Source organism: Lactuca virosa, chromosome 2, assembly GCF_052849685.1.
Source record: "Lactuca virosa cultivar CGN04683 chromosome 2, Lactuca_virosa_CGN04683_v6, whole genome shotgun sequence".
NCBI lineage: Eukaryota > Viridiplantae > Streptophyta > Magnoliopsida > Asterales > Asteraceae > Lactuca > Lactuca virosa.
In genome coordinates, this window is record NC_136427.1 from 82,825,666 (window position 1) to 82,847,540 (window position 21,875).

Genomic DNA, 21,875 nt, shown 5'->3' on the forward strand with positions numbered 1-21,875 from the left:
TGCTCCCTAGCCCGCGTATCTACCACATACGCCAAATAACCGGCACACCCGTGCTGTATATACTGTCGAGCCCTGGCTGCCGAACAAAACCCTGATCCCAACCTGGTGCCCTCACCATATACTATCACTTCTCCCCCACTTGGGGTTTGAACCACTACCCGCTGCCCCTCACAGTCGATCATGGCGCCAAAACGGCTAAGTCAATCCATCCCCACAATCACGCATACATCCCTCATGGGGATAGGAATCAAATCTATCGGGAAGGACACCCCGGAAATCTCCAACACACATCCCCGGTAGACCGAAGAAGCAGAAACTCCATGCTCGTTGGCGATCGAAACTCGCAACGGACACTCAAGATCATCTATCGGCGCACTGAACCCTCCAGAGAAGGTCTGAGATACAAACGACCGACTCGCCCCCGAGTCGAATAATACCAAAGCAGGCAAGGAATTCACTAAAAACGTACCCAACCACAGGTACAATCAATAAGCATAACACCAATACAATAACTGAGACAGAGAATAATAACATACCAGCAACCACATCCGGTGCTGCCTTGGCCTCCTCGGCCGTGAGCTGGAAGGCGCGACCCTGAGCCTTCGGAGGCTCCCCCTTGACTGGCCTCCCATCTCCAATCCTCGCAGTAGCTGGCGCGGAACCCAGCGCCGGCTTGGCGGCGAGCTGCGGACAGTTGGTCTTCACATGACCAACCTGATGACAATGGTAACAAATCCTCATATATGCTGGAGGGGCGGACTGACGGTAGTCCCTGGCATAGTGCCCCTCCTTGCCACATTTGTGGCACCCACCTCCTGCTCGACAAACTCCCGAATGACCCCTGCCACACTTTCCACAAGTGCGGCTCTGCTGACTCCCAGATCGAGTATCAGCGGTCTTAGACCGCTTAGGCGCCGGCTGAGACTGTACCGGTGCCTGACGCTGCTCCTGTAGCTGCAACTCTATCTCCAACTCACGCCGCCTCGCGGCTTCCTGTAGATCCAGGAGGGTCTCACAACGCTGCGTAGCCACAAACTGTCGTATATCCGTCTTGAGCATACTCAGATAACGAGTCATCTGAGACTGCTCCGACGCAAACTCCGGGCAAAACATAGCCCTCTCTGTAAACATCCGGGTAATCTCCATCACAGACTCCCCATCCTGTCTTAATGTCAAAAACTCCTTAGCAAGCCGCTCCCGTTCCACGCGCGGAACGTAGCGGGTGTGAAACATATCCCGGAACTGCTCCCAAGTAACAGCAGCCCGCTGATCATCAGAATATGAACATGTCGTCAGTCTCCACCAGTCCTTTGCTCCGAGCCTAAGCAGGTTCAGAGCACACCTGACCTTCTGGTCAGCAGGACATGAGCACGTGAAGAAACAGCCCTCCACGTCAGATAACCACCGTATAGCCCTGATCGCATCCGGAGTACCATCAAATGTCGGGGGCTTCGTATTATCGAAGTCCAGGTACTGGAAAGCCCTGCCGGCTCCTCCTCCAACCCCTGCCGCAGTTACAGCCGAAGTGGCTGCAGCGGCTGCTGTCTCTGCCAGAGCTGCATATCGCTCATCAAAATACTCGACCATCGCGGTCTTGATCGACCCAAACATCTCTGGTAGCTGCGCTCGGAAGGCCGCAGCGACCTCATCGTGCAGAATCTCCCGGATCCTGGCATCCAGTTCCTCAGTCCCCATCTGAACCACGGGCTCATGTGCTACCGGCACCTCTGGCCCTCCGTCCCCCTGTCCCGACCCTGATCTGAATCCCGATCCTGACCCGGACCCAGCAAAACGTCTCGCCACCACCATACTAAAAGATACATGCAAGACATCAGATACACAACATAATATCGGGAGACCAAAACTCACAATTCCTAGGGGTTGTGACTTCCTTGCTATGCGTATGGGTCCTGTGCTTCCAGTAGTACGGGCCCATACTACCTTCCACACCTACCCATATTTGTCTCAAGTATCACCACAACACCCTAATAATATACTCAACATAATGCGCGCTCAACCCTCACTACTAGGGGACATCGCCTATCTCACCACTGATCCCACAGCTCTGCACTACTCACACCTCCATGGAACTTCCATCAGCCCCTGCAGCGCTAGTGTACGCTAGCCGCACATAACGCTGGACTCGATAGACTTTCGAATATCCAATCCCACCCTAAGGTCGAATCATACATTCTCAGGCTATAAGATCTTAACTATACACATCCGTGATGCATACACTAAACATCTACAGTTATGATGTCAATCCCATATACAAGAAACCCTAGGCTAATAGGTATCATATAATCAGGCAAATCTATCATGCGATTCCTGAAGATCCCTAGCCTAGCACTAGCATGCTGTTCTAACATATCATAATATCAAATAACTGTATGGTATTTTGGGGTTTACTTACAGGCTCCGGCTGATCGTACCCTCTGCATCCTCCATCCTTTCTTTTGAAAACCATTTTTAAAACTTACTTTCCAAAAATCTCCTTGATTTGAGACTGGATTCACACGAGTGTTCCTCCAATTCACTCAAACCAAGGCTCTGATACCAACTTGTAACATCCATAAATTTCACGCCAAATTCAAACTTTTTAAATCATAAATAAAAGTCAAATAGTATTGTTTACAAAAAGTTTTCAAATCAATATCCATCAGAGTGTCCCAAAATCATATGATAAGGATGAGGAGTGGTACGGTCACGCCTTTGCCTTGCCACGATCTCCTGAAGTACCTGAAACAATAAACTAAAAACTGTAAGCCCGAGGGCTTAGTGAGCTACCCCCAAAATACCAATACCACACTGACAATACCATATCAGTAACAATCAATCAATCAATCATGCATACTGGGCCGCCCTACTGGGCCTATAGTCCATCTGAATCTATCCCGAGCCTTCAGCATGACTGGTCCGCCTCGTGGGCCTGCAGTCTCCCCGGACCGCTCGTAAGGTATGTTGGCCTTCAGCACAAAGCAGGACCGCCTCAACCCAACCAATAAGCAAATAACCAAATTCGCATACTATCATATATTGGTACATACAAACATCAAACATATCTGTCATACTGATCATCAACCATAGAATCCTCTCATAACTAGAGTACCGACCTGACAGGTCACTAACATACCAATCCTTACGGATCATAAGGCATAACATACTGTCTACCCTGATTCCGATCTAGCAGATCAAACCATGTAGCATACTAACAACCACAAATAAAAGGGCCGGCCTTGGTGCCGTAGACCCTATCGATATAGTGAGGATAACTCACCTCACAGATGTCGACTCGGAAGATAAACTCCAGCTCTCGGATCACTTGACACAGGCTCCACCACCTATGATCATAGTACAATATACTCATAAGTCCTTAACCTTATAAGGTACTCTACAACCCACTAGTCAACCCCTGGTCAAAGTCAAAGTCCTCAATCAAGGTCAATAGTCCATGTTGACCCCCAACTCGCCGAGTACCCTCGGCTACTCGCCGAGTGCCTTGAAGCACATCCCACTCGCCGAGTCATCGGGGTGACTCGTCGAGTTCCATCGATTTTCGTTCAAACTTTCAGGCCATCTGTCGAGTTCCCTCCTTGCAACTCGACGGACACACACGCATACATATCCTAGGGAAAACTCATCCGACTCGCCGAGTTGTTCTTCAACTCGTCGAGTCTTATGGTGATCTTCATCGGACTCGCCGAGTTGTTCATCCAACTCGTCGAGTTCACGACTATCTTCATGTGACTCGCCGAGTCACCTTGCGACTCGCCGAGTCCATTCAGTCCTCTTTCCATACAGACTTGATTTGAGCCATGCAGCGGCTCCAAATCACAGATCCAAACTTCTAGGGCATACTTATCACGTAAAGTTGCAAACTTTACGTGCATGCATGGCTATAAAGGCTCTAAATGTCTATTTTAAGTTCTTAATGAAGCTTCAAGTCTAAGAGGGACCTCAATCACAACCAATACAACAACTTTATGATTCTAGCATCCAAGGAGGGTCCAGATCTGAAGTTACAACCTCAGATCTAGCCCATAGCTCATCCTTTCAACTTAATATTTCACCCAAAAACCCTAAAACTCATCAATGGAAGAGATTTACAAGAAGAAGGGCGATTTGGTTACCTCCAGAAGATGATGACTGAGATAAGAGTTGATTCCCACACTCCACTTGCTCCAAGCTCCTTCTCCTCTAAGCCTTCTCCCTCCAAAGATCCTCTTTTCAAGCTTAAATCACATAATGGGCACACACACACACGTATTAGGGTTTTAAGGGCTCTTAAAGACTGCAAGGAGGCCAAAGGAGGCTGAGGCTCCTATAAATAGGGGTGCAAACCCCGGGATTTAGGGTTTCATTTGCCAGCTCCTACTCGCCGAGTCCCAGAGTGGACTCGCCGAGTAGGTCACTTAACACGCGATCCCACCCTGCTGCTACTCGACGAGTAGGTCGACCAACTCGTCGAGTAGAGCTTCAACCAGAAATTCTTATTTAGTTAATACCTGAGAATCGGGGCGTTACACACAGAGTTTGAAAATTTTGACCTAGGAGTAGGTCTACCACATACCAACAGAGGAACAATTTGACAACATAAAGAACTAGCAAATCGGTACTTGCAAGGCAAGAATGTCTACCGAGAAAGGAGGTACTTGGAACATAAATAGGAAAGCTATTCTTTAGACCAAAAGGAAAGACAAGTAGAATATTTCCTACTGGCGACAGGCACTTCTCGGGCGGAACCTTAGGTTAGCCAACTGGCGCTCCATTTCAAGCAGGCGACTGTCGTATACTGATTGGCGTGCTCGAAGCTCTACGACTTCAGCTCGAGTTGCAGCTAGCTCTCGTTGCTGGGCTTCGTTGTCTCTCAAAATCCTCCCATAAGTAACCTCAAGACTGCGAATACGGTTTGTGTTGGCATCCGATTCTGCCTCGAGTTCCACAGTTCGTTGAATGGCCGCCACGTTCATTTCGACATTGCGGGCCACTCGGCGGACTATAATTGGAAGGGCTCTATCTGCGGAGCCTCCTCCGTCTACATTGTAGAAGCGGCGATACCCATTATACGGGCGGGGTTGGCCTTGTTCGTGACTCCACCTATCCAGGCTTCCTACCCACATAGGCGTTGGGCCTTCGAGTACGAGCTGAGGGTTGGGATTTGGTATTGGGGCTACTGGGGGTAAGTTCTCGACTTCTGGTTCCGAGTCAGTCTCTTCATGAAATGGTTTGGCAATGCCATCGTCAAAAGGGATTTCAAGTTTTCCTTCTGGCTCTGGTTCGATCCATCCATCATCTCCTTGGTTAGGAAAGTAAGGGTCGCCAGGAAGATGGAATCCAGCCATGCTATCTACGCGAGGTGAGGGTAAAGGGATAGTTAATAGGCATCAGATCTATTAATACTCCCAATGTACTATAGCTACATAATTGACTCTTGAAAGATGGATCCTTTGGTAAGTTTTCGGCTTAGTCGTTATAGCATCCTCAAATACTCCTATAGTATTTTAATCCTTATGTTTGGCTCTAGAACTCCTCTAGTATCTAGGTAAGTTTTAGACTTGCTGTAACACCATAGTCACTCCCAAGCACATGTTGGTCATGACTTGACTGAATATAGTTGATCAGGCTATATTCACCCTAGACAAGATTACATAACTGCCCAGGTTTAACCACGATGTCCAACATCCAAATACTTTTGTTTTGTTCTACTTACGACACGGATTCTGATACTCGAGTATACTTATATACTTTTATAAAAATACTTGTATTTTTTTGAAAGTATACTTTTAGTTTAGAGCACTTAGGCCCCTTAATATTTATAGTTGTATACCATTTAAGGTTCGGTATACTTAGTTCGCTATAAACAAGGGCTCTGATACCAATCTGTCACACCCCCAAACCGGAACGGCGGAAACGTTCGGGGGTGGCTGACGTCATGCGTAGTATCACAACAATTGTATCATAGCAAGCATAGTAAACACAACCAGACATTGAATACATATATGAAAAAGGTTTACATTGTTTAATACATAGTTTTGTTCATATCAAAAGTAAAATAGTAAAGACGCGACTCTAATGCTCTGACTTCTCCGAACTCCTGGAAGTACCTGTCTACTAATTTCCTGAGAATACAAGCAGTTTTGAAGAATATCAGCATAAAGCTGGTGAGTTCATAAGCGTTTAGTTTTTGGTGGAAAAATGTTCTTTGATCCTTTTGAAAAGTGTTCCTCAAGAAAATCCTATATTTTCTTATGAAAAGCGTTTTTGAAAGCCCATTCCTTCCATGACTTCCAGATTCGTACAAGATATGTACAATCCAAGGAGTTGTGGAATGAATATGAATATCCGTTGGTTGTAAAACAGTCCGTTTTAAATATTCGGTTTATCCCGGGAAAATCCTATATTTTCCCTAAAGGTTGATGGTTGATTATCCGTTTTAAACTGACGTTTGCAAGTATCTACCATACTCGTGTTGATAAAAGCAGTTTTCTTTTAAAAACCCTAGTTACACCCAGAGAGGTATATTAGCTTTAAAAACTAAATAAAAGAAAACCGTGATGAACTAAGTCCTAAAGATATTATTATTAATACCCTCCAGTAATTAAATCGGTTATTACTTTGAGGTTAGTAAACTTGATTCATTATTCCAAAAGTAAATCTCTGCTACCTAGGTTTTGAGTTTCATGAACATAACTGACTGGATATAGCCCGCAACGGCCTGTATCCTTCATAACTTTGTCACCCGCAGACCTGCCGGTCCGACTGTAGCTAGCAGTGAGGTGCGGGATTGGCAGTCCCGTATAGATCTATACACAACAGTCACGCTCTCCCTACAAGAGACTCTGGTCACAAGTGCTAGTCCTACACTCTGATTCTGTGGGAGTGTTACCAAGGACGTGTCTCAAACTTAGCCTAACAAATTTACAAGTAATAATACAGAAAATCATGTTTATGATTTGCATGAATCCTTTATAAAATAATACCTTTTACTACATGATTCACAAGTTCATTGTTCTAGTTTTGAAAACTGTTTCTACGTGTTGATTTCTTAATCGGTTGGTAAACTGTTTTCCGTGTTTAAAAGCATACTAAAAATATAATTATCTTAAACAAAATAATATATTTGAGCACAAGTTTCCTTGTACTTTTGCTTGTATTCCCCCCCCCCCCCCTGAAAACATGAAAAACTCGGAAAAAGCGTAGGGGTATGAACTCACCGTTTGACGGATGATTCGAGCGGGTGATCGGTTACGAGTGTTGAGTGTCAATTGAGGTTTCGCACTCACGTGGATCCTAGTAACATATAATAGCACATATATGTATTAGATTTAGGTATTCCATGACAAAACATGACGGGAAACCACCCTAAAGACTTGGAAATGCTTGTCGGGACCTTATGTGATCAAACAAAGGAGGTGTATGGTCATTAGGGTGTGTGTGCGGCCAGGGTGTGCGGCCAGGCTGTGTGTGCGGTTGCACACAGGAGTGTGCGGCCGTACAGAGGGTGTGTGCGGCCGTACACAGGAGTGTGCGTCCGTACACTCCTCATTTGTGCCCGAAATGTCGATTTTTAGATGTTCTAGTGCTAATACCAGGTCCTACTAGTGAATGAAGGCCAAACTCTTCACTTTGGAGAGCTTTTAAGGTGTGTACGGCCACCTTATGAAGGTGTGCGGCCGTACATCTTCATGTGATGAAGAACATGATGAACTTTGATAGTTAAGGGCTTAGATCAATGGGTCTTTCATGTATGATAAGTTAGGTGATGGAAAACTCTCGTTTTTGAGGGCTTGACAGCGTTCTTGGATGAAGTTTTTAGAGAGAGAAAGTAGAGTGCAGCCAAATGAAAGGAATGAGTGAAGGGGTCACCCTATATAAATAGGGATGAGTGTGCGGCTGGAGGATGGGTGTGCGGCCACACACTCGTGTGTGCGGCCATACACTCGGGCGTGCGGCCACACACTCAGGTGTGCGGCCACACACTCATGTGTGCCGCCATACACTCGGGTGTGCGGCCACACACTCATGTGTGCAGCCATACACTCGGGTGTGTGGCCACACACTCATGTGTGTGGCCACACCCTCTTTTTGATGGAGTGTTTGGCCTATTTGCAACCCTAAATCTGAAACCAACCCATCCCTAATTCAAACTTTGGTTGTACAAGGCTCAAAACAATGCTAAAAGATAGCTGAAACGAGTTTAGCATTGACAGAATTGGCTAAGTGTACAAGATAAAAGTTTCGGGTTGTCACACTTCCTCTCTCTCTCTCTCTCTCTCTCTCTCTATATATATATATATATATATATATATATATATATATATATATATATATATATATATATGGAAAATTTCGTCTATATCCTTGTAAACTTTCATAATTACGTCTATATCCTTGTAAAATTTAAAACTACATATATATTCTTGTAAAACCTATAAACCCACACATATATATCCAAATACTTAATTTAAATAATTAATTTATTTAAAAATTAAAATCATTATCTTTAAATATGGTTATAACTGTATTATTGAAATACCCCATTGCATCGTTTAAGCACATTCAAATGTATCTATATATAGTCTCTTAATCAATATTCATCGACTTTTTATTTTTATATTTTAAAGATAGATTCTTTTGCAAATTATTAGTGCATGTAAAATTGTCCTTGACTTTCTATATTTTAGGTGTTTGATCATCTGTCAAAAGTTTATGTAAAACAATATACCAAGTCGAAATTTGTACTTTTTGCAAATAGGATAATCTCGACTCCTATTCTCGACGTAAATTATATGTTTCTTTCTTTGAATATACATAAATATTTAATATTATTATTTGGGTTATTGGAAGAAGGTTAAAATTGTAATGTTATAAATGAATTAGTTTTTTAATAATAAAAAATCAATTTAAAAATAACTTTTTTATCTTTTAAATAGATTAATTATCATTAAATTATATATATATATATATATATATATATATATATATATATATATATATATATATATAGGTTTAGGTTCTATGGAAAACAAAAAAACCCTAAAAATCATAAAAATGCATAAAAAAAATACTTAGAGATCACAAATTATTTTTTGAATTTTTTTATAAAAAATCGCTGAAAAAAAAATAAAAAATCAATTTTTTTTTTCAAAATTTTTTTTCACCGATTTTGTATAAAAAGCTGCGATTTTTTCAAAAAAAAACTTTGTGATCTCTAAGTATTTTTTTTATGTATTTTTATGATTTTTAGGGTTTTTTTAGGGTTTTTTTGTTTTCCAAAGAACCCTTCCCTATATATATATATATATATATATATATATATATATATATATATATATATATATATATATATATATATATATATATATATATATATATATATATATATATATAATTTAATGTTTTACAAGGATATTAGCATAATTATGAAAGTTTACAAGGACATAAACGAAATTTTCCCATATATATATATATATATATATATATATATATGTGTGTGTGTGTGTGTGTGTGTGTGTGTGGGGGGGGGGGGATGCCATATGGTTATAGTAAATTTATAGAGAATAAACTTTGTATGAAAAGTAATTTAATGTTCACAATGATCCTGATGAACACTTGATGAAGACCAAATGAAAAGTAATCTAATGATAATGAGAAGGAAAATGAAAGCAATGATGTTTAAGGAAAACTCAAAGAATACGTATATCCTCAACACTACAATGGGAGCATAGAATCTGTGGATGTCTTTTCATTGGGGAATTTTATCGGAACACTTGGTGTTCATAAAATAAGAGGGGGTTCATGGGTACTTCCATGATCAATCTGTTGTTGCAAAGCATTGCCACATTCAAGAAAAGGCTAATGATATACAAACAGGTAAAATTAGCATCATAAAGAAAACCAATTTTACATAAATAAATAAACTACAGGTGACCTGATAAGATCACCATTAAAAAAACAAAGCTTCTTGTGGCTCATGCCACAATTGTAAACTGAAAAAAAAAAAAAAAAAAAATACTTAGCAGTACCTCAAAAACTCAATTGCATCGTCCTCAGAGGCTTTATTCTATCAATTGCATATGTGACGAGGCAGCGATGTTGAGTTAAAAACAAAGACGGACAACGAGAGAAAGGTAACTTCTCCAACATTCCTTCCTTTTAAAGGATATTTTGATGAAGAAGGAAGACAAAAAGATTCAACAAAAAGTTGTTAAATGATCCTAGTTTTTGTATATTTTTTTTAGTATGGAAACATGGGTCGTAATTACCATTATTTGGTAAAGGGAGCTGATTTTTTCAAGGAATGATTTAGTACTTCCAAGGAATAATTAATATATAGACTATTTTACCCCTTAATTCATTTAATTAATATATGGATAATTAATATAAGAGCTAATAATATGGTATCTTATCTTTTTTTTTTACGTGAATAAGAATGCTTAACCTAAATACCAATTTTTGTTTCAAAAAAACTCACACGTCTCCTTGGAAATCAACAAACGTACGACGATCTTCTCCATCTTTCTACTTCCGTTCTTCTTCAACCAGTAAGCTTCAAAATCATTACTATTAGTCACAAAAAATTTACAAATAACAAAATAAGATGCGAATAGTTAATTGAGATCTCCTTGATTTAGTTAAAAAAAATTGTTACGTCTTCAAATCACAAGGAAAAAAAAAAGTAAGAAAAGTTACAGTGACCATACCTGCTTTTAGTTTGAATAATTACATGTGTGGCCACATGTGCTTTTAGTTTGAATAAATACATGTTTTTCAATCGTGATGTTTTTTTCGAATCATGTAAGAAGCAAACATTTAGTAAATTTTGAATAGGATTGTTTTTCTTGAATAAAAGGCTTTTTAATTAATTGTCTTCACAATATCAAATACATGTAAAAAGACAAAGACACAAATTTTTTCCACTAGTGGCATTAAGTTCTTCTTTTTTTTTTTTTTTTTTTTTTTAATTTAAAGGTTAGATGAAAAAATAGCAATACTTTGACTTTTTTTACCTGAAAAGAGCATTAAACAACTGTTTAGTGTAGCTGTATTTTAGACTTTTTATTATGTTAACACCATATGAAAACTTGAATTGGTTATGATTATGTTAAACTTGAATTGCTTATGATTTAAAACTGAAACACGAATTGATTATGATTCAAAATGCGTTAAAAGTGATTTTCATTTTGTTAACATATTCATTCAAAATGTTAAACTTTAATGTGATGTTTGATTGTGTAAAAATTGATTCAACATAGGGAATGGATTCATCAAGTTCTTCGGTACAAAATGAAGAACTCTATTTAGCTAACTCCAAATTTGAATCGTATGATGAATTACTAAAGAATCTAAGAGATTTTTATTATGCTAAAGGATATGGAGTATCTATAAAAGATTCAAGTAAAGATAAATATGTCACGTTGCAATGTGATAGAGGCGGTTCCTATCGAGATAGAATGTGTATTGAAGATAAAAGGAAGAAAAATATTGGATCTCGTTTGATCAACTGCCCCTTCCAGATTGTAGGTAAAAAAGGAAATGATGGTTTTTGGGTACTTAAGGCAAAAAACTTGAGTCATAACCATGAACCGTCTACTGATATCTCTGGGCATCCATCATTTCGTCGATTATCACCAAATGACGTACAAAGTGTCAAAAACATGACGCTTTCTGGAATACCCCCAAGGCAAATTCTTTCTTCTTTGCGTCAACAAAACCCAAACCTTCTGGCAGTCTCACGAACTATATACAATATGAAGGCGAAAATCCGCAAGCAAAACATGGGAAATCGCTCACCGGTTAGTGCTTTATTTGAAAAAGAGGGTTTTATATATGATATTTTAAATAACTCAGTAGGGCATATAACTCATTTGTTCATTGCACATCCTTTGTCACTTAAATTGGCAAAAGCTTTCTCTAATATCTTTGTAATGGATTGCACATACAAAACAAACAAATATAACATGCCTCTTCTTGATATCTTTGGAGTTTCATGTTTTAGTACATCTTTTTATTCTGGGTTTGTATTTCTAGAGAGAGAAGATGAAAATAGTTATATTTGGGCATTAAGTGTGTTTAAGAAGACTCTTGAAAACTGTGAACCATCTGTGATTATGTCTGACAGAGAGTTGGCATTAATGAATGCCATAAATATTGTATTTCCGAACACGACAAACCTTTTGTGTATTTGGCATATTGAAAAGAATGTGTTGGCATATTGCAAAAAGCATTTTGCACATGGAGAAGAGTTTGATCTATTTATGTCAACTTGGAATAATGTAGCATATTCAACAACTACAACTATTTTTGAGCAAAATTGGTCCGAATTTGAGTTGTTTTATCAGACAAAGAAAGTTGCAATTGAGTATATAAAAAATACATGGTTGCCTTGGAAGGAAAAGTTTGTTAGTGCTTGGACAGAAAAATATTTGCATTTTGGTAATCGGTTGTCATCAAGGGTTGAAGGTGCTCATGCCAAATTGAAACAATATCTACAAGTATCAACAGGTGGCTTTCAAGATGTTACAGAAAAGATTTGTCTTGCAATCAAACATGAATTCAACGAGATTAAAGTGCAACTAGCAAGTGAGAAAATCCAAGTTCTTCGTAAGTGTGATACACCTGCTTTTAGAGAGCTTTTGTGTCATGTATCTCATTTTGCATTAAAGGGATATACGCAATACGAAAAAATAAAAAATGGCAATATTTACAAAGCTTATAGTTTTACATTTGTTGCATAACATTAACTTTTACATTAACGTTTAATATATTTTTGGTTTTTAGGTACAATGACTCCTTGCACCGGTCATTTTATGGCAACAATGGGTCTTCCTTGTGCTCACAATATAAAACACTTACAAGGAATGACAATTCCATTGGATCTCATTCATCCACATTGGAAGATTGATACATTACGACTGAATTTAGAAGATGATTCACATAACGATGGCATTAAAGAATTTGACGAGTTGATCAATGAGTTGTCTTCAAGATACAAAATGTGGCCTCTAAGTAAGAAAGAAATTGCTACTTCTATGATTACTAAACTTTTGACTGAATCTGATACGTTTTTTGAGCCTACGATTCGTCAACCAAAGGGTAGACCTCCAAAATAAAAAAGAAAAAAGAAAAGAGAAATTACTTCTACAGCACGAGAACCTTCAAGATTTGAGCATGTGGAATCATCACAAACACAACAAACTTCAAGTTCTACTTGTGTCTTCCACAGGAACAATGAAGTTTATGATAATGTTGGTCATATAAGTCATGAAAAAGATTTACTTGATTTAAATTCATACCCAACTTTTTCAAGTGATGATATACCATATGAATAGTTTGACTATTTGATATGTATTAGTTTGAATATTTTTGTTAGGCTACATTTTATTGTGATTTGATATGTATTTGTTTGAATATTTTTGTTCGACAACATTTTACTGTGAATTATGCATTAATTTGAATATTTTTGTTGGTCTAAATTTTATTATGATTTTATATGCATTCGTTTGAATATTTTTGTTGGGCATTATTTTATTGTAATTCGATATGTATTGGTTTGAAGTTGTATTTTTTGTTAAATAATTTACTATACATTAGTTTTATCTAATTAATATGTTTATAACATGTATTAAAAAAATAAATGCCATAAATTTGATTCAATGGGTTAATCTAAATTTTGAAAGTGTAAAAAATTAAGAATACCTAAACAACCTTTATTACCCAAACTTCTCCTATACAATTAAAAAAATATTAATATTTAATTGAGGTATTGTGGTCGTAGAATCATTTTTGAACCAGATATAGGTATACAAATTAAACTACAACCAAACTGATTTTAAAATCATTACAATCAATCTTTATCTCTCAAAAATAGTGTTTTAAAAACCAGTTTGAACCGTCCGATCGAACCGGTTGGACCGGGAACCGGGGAAGAGAGCGGTTCAACTATCACCGGTTTTACACCAATTTCTGAACCGGTTGAACCGGTCAAAATAAACCGGTTGAACCGGTTAAACTAAATAAAAAATACATGGAAAAAAACCATTTTCAATAATAAACTTTGGTGGACTTTTTCACATCTATTTAGATTTCTCTAAATAAAAACATATGGTAAATGTTATCATGTTTTTTGATGCACTTGTATTCATTTAAAACTATATTTTGTTTTGATATTATCCTTTATTTTCTTTTTGACGTATGTGAATTGATGTAAAACTTATAGTTATGTGTTGTTTTAATGTATTTATGTTGATCTACAACTTATTTTTATGTGTATTTTTAATGTTTGAACTTGTATACGTCAAATTCATGATTTATGTATTTATGTATGTGCAAAAAAATAAGAAAAAAAATGAAAATTATAGAAACCGGTTGACCCGGCGGTCGAACCGGTTGAACCGGTCGCCATACCGGTTCAACTAAAAAACCGGTTTTTAAAACATGGCTCCAAAGTTAGTGCCATTTAGTGTCATGGTGGTGTAAGTAATGAATAAAAACAAAATAAAAAATATAAGTATTATATTGGTTAAATATTTTCAAGGAGATACATAATTGTGAAGGTTGTGAAAACATATATGGTAATGTTATCAGCGTTAACACCCCGTTCCCAAGTTGAACTTAACGAGAGAAAGGAAAGGAAATGAGTGGAAATGAGAAGAAAATAAAAGAAATTGGTGTTCCCGAGTTTCATTAAAGGAGGGAAGTGGAAGGAAGTGGAGAGAAATGGGAGGATCACTTTCCCTCCTAACTTTCCTTCCGATTTGGGAGGATTTGGAAAGAAAGAACAAAATGATTCATTTTCCTTCCACTTCTCTCCAACTCGGGAACACAAAAGAAAATTTTGTTTTCCTTTCCTTTCTCTTCTTTTCTCTCATAACTTTCTTTTCTTTTCTCTTCTTTTCTTTTGTTAAACTCGGGAACGAGGCGTAAAGGGATTAAAAGTATTGAAATATCTTTCTCTATTTATATAATCCTAAACTAATTAAATTAAATTGAGGGGTAAAATAGTCTATATATTAATTATTCCTTGGAAGTATTAAATCATTCATTGGAAAAATCAGCTCCCTTTGGTAAATAGTTATTCACATACAATCAATCTGGAAATTCCCTCCACAAGGATAGATGGTTTGGGAGGATCTTTCTCTGTCTTCATTATCTTGAATTAAAATTAAAATTGATTCAAGGGTATAATAGTAGGAAATCTCCAAAAAAATCCTAAAATTTTACCCTAATTTACGAAAAAGTCCCAAAGTAAAATTTATTTACGAAAAAGCATGAATTACCGGTAAAAATGACGATTTGACCAATTTTTTCCGGTTTACCGGTTTTATTACTTACATGTTTCACTAAAGTCCCATTATTTTACCCTAATTTGCGAATAAGTCCCAAAATAAAATTTACTGATGATTTAGCCCTTTTCTTCTTGTAACATATATTTTATCGGTTTCATTGTTGACTTAGACACCTACTCATTAAATTAGCTGATAAAATGATTACGATGGGTTATATAATGTCACATTTACTGTAAAATTTGATATCCATCTCATCGGCTCATTTGTGACTATGTATCTACGTCAGCAATGAAACCAATAAAATATGTGTTTCCAAGAAAAAATGGCAGAAAATGAGTTGATGTCTAATGAGATGGATATATTGGGTTACATACGATTAGATAGACAATTTGATATTTCTTATAAACGTAAAAAATAACGCAGTTGTTGTTAGTTTATGTAATTATTGTAGTCTTCGTTGGATGCATTTTATGTTCCAAAAAGATATACAATACATCAGGATATCAAGTTTTATGCTAAACATAGCATTATATAACTCAACATATCCATCTCATCATCTTATTTAATGACTAGGTGTCCGGGTCAGCAATAAAATCGGTAAAATGTATGTTACATGGAGTAAATTGCCAAATCATCAGTAAATTTTATTTTGGGACTTATTCGCAAATTAGGGTAAAATAATGGGACTTTAGTGAAAAACAGGTAAGTAATAAAACCGTTAAACCGGAAAAAATGGGTCAAATCGTCATTTTTACCGGTAATTCATGCTTTTTCGTAAACAAAATTTAGTTTGAAACTTTTTCGTAAATTAAGGTAAAATTTTAGGACTTTTCTTGAGATTTCCCGTATAATAGTATATACATTAAATATTAAGTGGAAGTATATACATTAAATATTAAGTGGAAATATCAATTTTTTTCTCTTGTTAGTTGTTACTGAATTTAAAAAACAAAAAAAAAAAAAAAAAAAAAAAAATTAGCTCCTTCATTTTGTGCCTTAAAGTGTTGACAGATGACCTTTGGTTTTTCTATTACATTTATATTGCCTATATTTTAAATTTAGTTGTGGATTGCGCTAAATCTTATTACAAATTCATGTTAAATTTTGCTTAATTTACAATTTTATTTTTCTAGAACTTTTTTAAAACTTATTTGAAAATTTTTACGAAAAATGATTTTTTAATTTTTTAATTTTTTTAATTTACAACTTTTTATAGAAAAACTTAGTATTTGTCATAAACTTATTTATATGTTTTAACTAAAAGTTTATAATTTTTTTATAGTATTTTTAATACAAAGTTTTAAGTTTGTTTTATATTTTTTTTTTAACTTTTTTTACATGTATGATCTATCTATAGTGAAAGCATTTTTATATGTCAAAAAAGGTGTACAAAAAGTAATAAAAAAATCTCTAAAATGATGTAAAAAAAAAGTTGAGAAAAAATTTGAAAAAATATAATAAAGTCTTAAGAAAGTTGAAAAAAAATCATACATACTTATAAATCTAGCATTTCTCCTCGAACCTCATGCATTTGAAACCCCCATAAAAATTTGCAAACACCTCATGCATTTTAAACCTCATATTTTAATGAATATCACTCAAAAGTCTCTTAATAATGATTAACAATTCAAAGGTTTTATAACTTATATAATATATTTAATAAACAATTAATTGATACTCTACTATAAAAAGGTCAATCTTTTTTAGTAGACACACAAATATAAATCACATACAAAATTCACAAAGAAAACAAGGTTAAAGTTTTTTTGTGTTGGTTTGAGGGCTTTGAACGCTTTTTCGAGCCATGTTATTATGTTGAAGTTTTTAATTTGTAAGTTTGTTATATACTAATTCTTTTTTGTATTTTCTTGATTTAAGTATTCTTTTAAGAATATCATTGTATGTTGTTGTTGAAATTTTAATGTAAAATAGATTAGATTCATGTTATCGATCATATGTTATGGAAGGTGATATATATAATATTTAATTAACTATTGTATACATATTTTTGTATGTTCATGTTGCTTCAAAACAATAATTAATTAAAAATCATGGATATTTCATATTATCCATATTATCCATGTAAGCATTTTTTAAAATGCAAATTGTCTATCTTATCACTTTATATTTTAGTATAGGTTTAACATTTTAATTATAATAATAAGTGCTTTTTAAAAGTTTCTTTCACTTATTAATAATAACAAGTGGTTTTAAAATTAATAAGAAATAATTATAAATAATAAAATCAAATTACATAGATATGTCATATTATCCATGCAAGTCTCTTTTGAAATGCAAATTGCATATCTTATCACTTTATTATTTAGTGTATGTTTCACATTTTAATAATAATATTAAGTGTTTCTTAAAAGTCTTCTTTAACTTATTATTAATAATAAGTGGTTTAAAATTAATGAACAACAATTTTAAATGATAATAACATCAAATTATAAATTACATTTAGCTATAAAGAAATTGTATTTTAAATGAACCTCATTATTCAAATTAGAAGATGATCGCATAAGTAAAAATATAATTAATCAAAAATAATAATTGTTAAAAATAATACTAAATAGATAATTATATTTAATTCTATTAATGAGGAATATTGGTTGATGTCAATGAATATTTTGTTCAAAATAATTGAGATTATATATATATATATATATATATATATATATATATATATATATATATATATATATATATTAGTGTAAAAATATTATCTCAAATTTAATGTCAATAACATAACCATTTTAAACATATATTTTTCAACATTTTAACAATATATTTTTAATATTCGCTGCGCAACGCGTAGGAATTCGTCTAGTTAAATTATAAATTAAACTAAATTTGGGACGAATCCCCTAATCTAATAAATAAGTAGATTTTTGTCATGTGGCATTCTCTAAGCCCTCCCAAATCGATTTTTCCCGCTCAAAATACCAAAGTGAATTTCCCCAAATATATTCCTACTTCAGCTTTAACAGTTATGCATTGACGTTTGAATTTATACACCAAATTATCAGTAATCAGTTTCAAATTCGATAGCAAGAAATCAGGAATTCCATAGCAAGAAATCAAAGGAATCATAATCATATCCAAACTTAATCACCAATTGTTGAAGGTAAATTCTCTCTTAAACCCTAATCCTCGTCCCTCTCTATCAACGATTCGTTGCAAGAAACAATGTTCGAAACGAAGCATTAAGTGAAATCAACAAAAACTAGAGAAGGTATCATAGAGCGTTAAGTGAAATCAACAACTCTTTTTCATCGCAGAGAAACGAAGCATTGACGTGAAAGAAGCGACATTTGATTCCATCAATTAGGTGAACTATTTGATTATACCGTTTCAGATTCCATCTTAACATGTTCGTCTCTCTTTTCCCGTTTACTCTGGTACCTACATGCAGTTTTAGCTTTGTATAGCCTCTTTTCTGCTCTTTCTACAATAAACACCACTCACGTCGATACGATCAATGAACTAGCTCAGGTGCGGCGACTTATCTCGACGAAGATGGGTTTGTCAAGTTGTGTACTTCTGATTTGATATCAGAGGTAAGTCCGATTAATGTTGAAAAGTTTGCCTACCAGGTGTTTGGTAAAAATTCTCAGTCAACTTTTTAAAGTCTGAGCCCTAATCTCTTACCTCTATTATTTGCTCTGTATATTTGACCTTATAAATTAATGGAGTTATTAAAGTTGAAAGGATATGAGAACAAGAGAGTTACTGGAGTAGACAACTTTTTAGGTTTTGCTTGCACCTTGCCAACACAAACAATGTTACAGGAAGGTTAGTTTTCTTTAATTTATATGTTTTTGAAGGTTGTTCGAATAAACTTTCTGAGTTGTTCGACTCAAGAAACAGAATTAAATTATGCACAAATAACTGAAATGTGTAACGAATTATCAGGATTCGACAATGTGATTGATGATTTCACAAAAACCTCCATGTTTGATCCCAGAAGCCCTTAACATAAAGCAACGTAAAGTTACAAAAAGTTTATAAAAGCTTTAAAACAAGAAGAAAGTTGGCAGAATGTGCAGTTCAAATTAACCAAAGCTTGTACGTGTTCTATCTTTTTACAATCCAGTACTTCAATTCCTTTAGCATCTTTAATTTTCAGTAACATAGTTTATATAATTATTACAGGTGGAAGCTTTTAGATTTTGCATAATTAAAAAGAAGTTCTATTTCATTTTTCAATTTTGACAAACAAGAGGCTGTCTACTCATGTTGGTCTAGAAGTAGAACAAGGGCTGCAAAGGTAATTGAAAAACTAAATTAAATATTTTATTAATTCCATATTAAAAAAAATGTAATTTGTTTTTCAAGTAGGAAAAGGTTTATCAAGGAACAATGAAGAACTTGCTTTGCAACATTGGCTTCAGGCTGTAAGTGACTTAATTAACCTCAAATACACATTATTTTGTGCATTTTTAACGAAATTGTTTACAGATGTGGGAAGATCTTGCGATGAAGGCTGAAGATCCTCTTACAGTGTTTGGATTTGAAGATGCACCTGGTAGGCAAATGTAGAGATTTCATTTGAGAATCTTCGTGTCCCAGCTAAAAATATTGTGATTGACTTGATTATATTGTGGTGGAAACAACAACTGCAGCACAAGCATGTGTGGACATGCTTGGTCAGAACAATCTTGGTGTTGCTACTTTCATGATAATGGTAAAAGATCTTTTTTTAATATAAATTCTCATTATAAAAATCAATGAATATAGGCAATGATTAGAGAACAAATGAAGGGACAATAGTTTTTTGGTTTTAGGGAACACACTTCTACATGATATTATAAATATTTATGTCATATTATCCTTAAGAAACCACAAGTTTTATACGACCATACTTTATTATTGCTTGTTTGAAATATTTTATTTTTATGTTGATGCAGGAAAAACAAGTTAATCATATGTATAGAATGACAGAAAAAGTAAGCACGCCCGAGGGCGTTCTACGTCTTTTTGATATGATCAAGGTGCAAGACGAAAGGATGAAACTTGCCTTTTTTTTTTTTGCAGCAATGGGGAACATTGTTGTTGCCAAGGATATTGATCAGGTATTGTATTTATCCCATTAATTTTTCTTGATAATTAAATCATCTTTTCTGTTTCCCATATCGGAATGGAATGTGATTTCTCAATCCTTATTTTGGTTGTTTTTTCATTTCTTGATGGAATGGAATGATACATTACAATTACATATTACTCTTACACCTATAATATTTGGTAACAATAAAATTTAATAAAATTTCAAAACTTTTTTTTTACTTTTTCTCTCTCTTATTTTCCAAAATGTTTTTTAATTATAATTCCATTCAAAGATTTCATGGTATTCAACTTTGTATAGTTTTTATACTTGAAATTTTTTTAAAATGACTAATAAACTTTGTTGCCCTGCGTACACATAGTATATGCATTTCAAATGACATGAAATACATTGATCAAACTTTACTTTTTACCTTTTAAAAAAAATATGTATTGTTTCTTTATTTTATATCAATTTGATTTCAGTTGGTTATGTAAATTTGCATGACAAGGAATTTTGCAATTACAAAAAATATGATGTGATTTATGAGCTTTGGTTTGGCTTGCGGAATTAAAGAACGCACAATGAACATGGTGATTTGGGTGTTTAAGAGATGCATTCGATTATGTATGGTGTTACAAAAAGGGATCTAGATCTAAATCTACATAAAAAACACACTTACACACTCAATTTTACATCTCTCAAGCACACCTCTACATGTGGAATAAACCCACCATATATAGAGGTGTTTACATGTCTCTCTCTCACTCTCTAACTCTCATGTCACAAGGCTAAAGCACCACATGCAAGTGGGTCTACAAAAGTCAAACCATTTACAAAGTCATACATGGATAACTTTGCACCCAACATTCTCCCCCTCAAAGTTAGGAATGGATGACCCGCTTCAAATCTTCCAAAATCGAGCAACTACGCGATCCGAGCTCAAGCGTGACACATGTAGAGATGAACTTCAAATCTTCAATTCTTCCATGATTCTTGAATTTGGGCTCTAGGATGTGAGACCAAACGAACCGAGCATCAACGAATGATCAAGAGCTTCTCAAACTCCGAATAATCACCCTAAAGTTGAGCATAAAAACACACCCCAAAAATCTTCAATAAGTCCAAACCCATCTCAAACCGAAATCACTTCCGAATCTCCAATCGCATTGTTTCATAAACTTCAAAAATTCAAGGTCACTTCGGACTTCAAGTTCGCGTAATATGAGAAATTCAACTTCGAATTTCCATATAAATTTCTCCCCCTTTTTATAATCAAAATTTGATTATAAAAACATCAAGGAAAGAGAACGTGCTCTATTCGGAATTTTTCGTGTCAAAACTCCCCCTTAACATGTGGCATAAACTTTGTGCTTCAATCCGGAAAATCCAAAAAATCTTCAATTTTTAGCTTCGTTCACGGAACGCCTTTGACAAAATTTCTCAAAAATGGGTAGAAATTGTCAATTTCAAAATTCTGCAGTGACCCGATGCGCCCAAAACAACCAAAAATGCGAAACTCTCCCCCATTTGCGAAACTGGGT

At 35.3% G+C, this 21,875-nt stretch overlaps 1 protein-coding gene across 1 annotated transcript; it reads left to right on the forward strand.

Moving 5' to 3' along the window:
- Positions 1-11,258: 11,258 nt before the first annotated feature.
- On the forward strand, positions 11,259-13,112 carry LOC145157553 (PKS-NRPS hybrid synthetase cheA-like). Its single transcript, XM_079076578.1, has 2 exons — positions 11,259-12,696; positions 12,781-13,112. Exons 1-2 carry the CDS (start codon positions 11,259-11,261, stop codon positions 13,110-13,112), a joined length of 1,770 nt encoding a protein of 589 aa, XP_078932704.1.
- Positions 13,113-21,875: the final 8,763 nt, after the last annotated feature.

Coding starts and splice junctions, on each gene's coding strand:
- LOC145157553 (XM_079076578.1), top strand. CDS start 11,259: ATGGATTCATCAAGTTCTTCGGTACAAAATGAAGAACTCTATTTAGCT. Junction 12,697..12,780: donor ATACGAAAAAATAAAAAATG/GCAATATTTACA, acceptor TTTGGTTTTTAG/GTACAATGACTCCTTGCACC.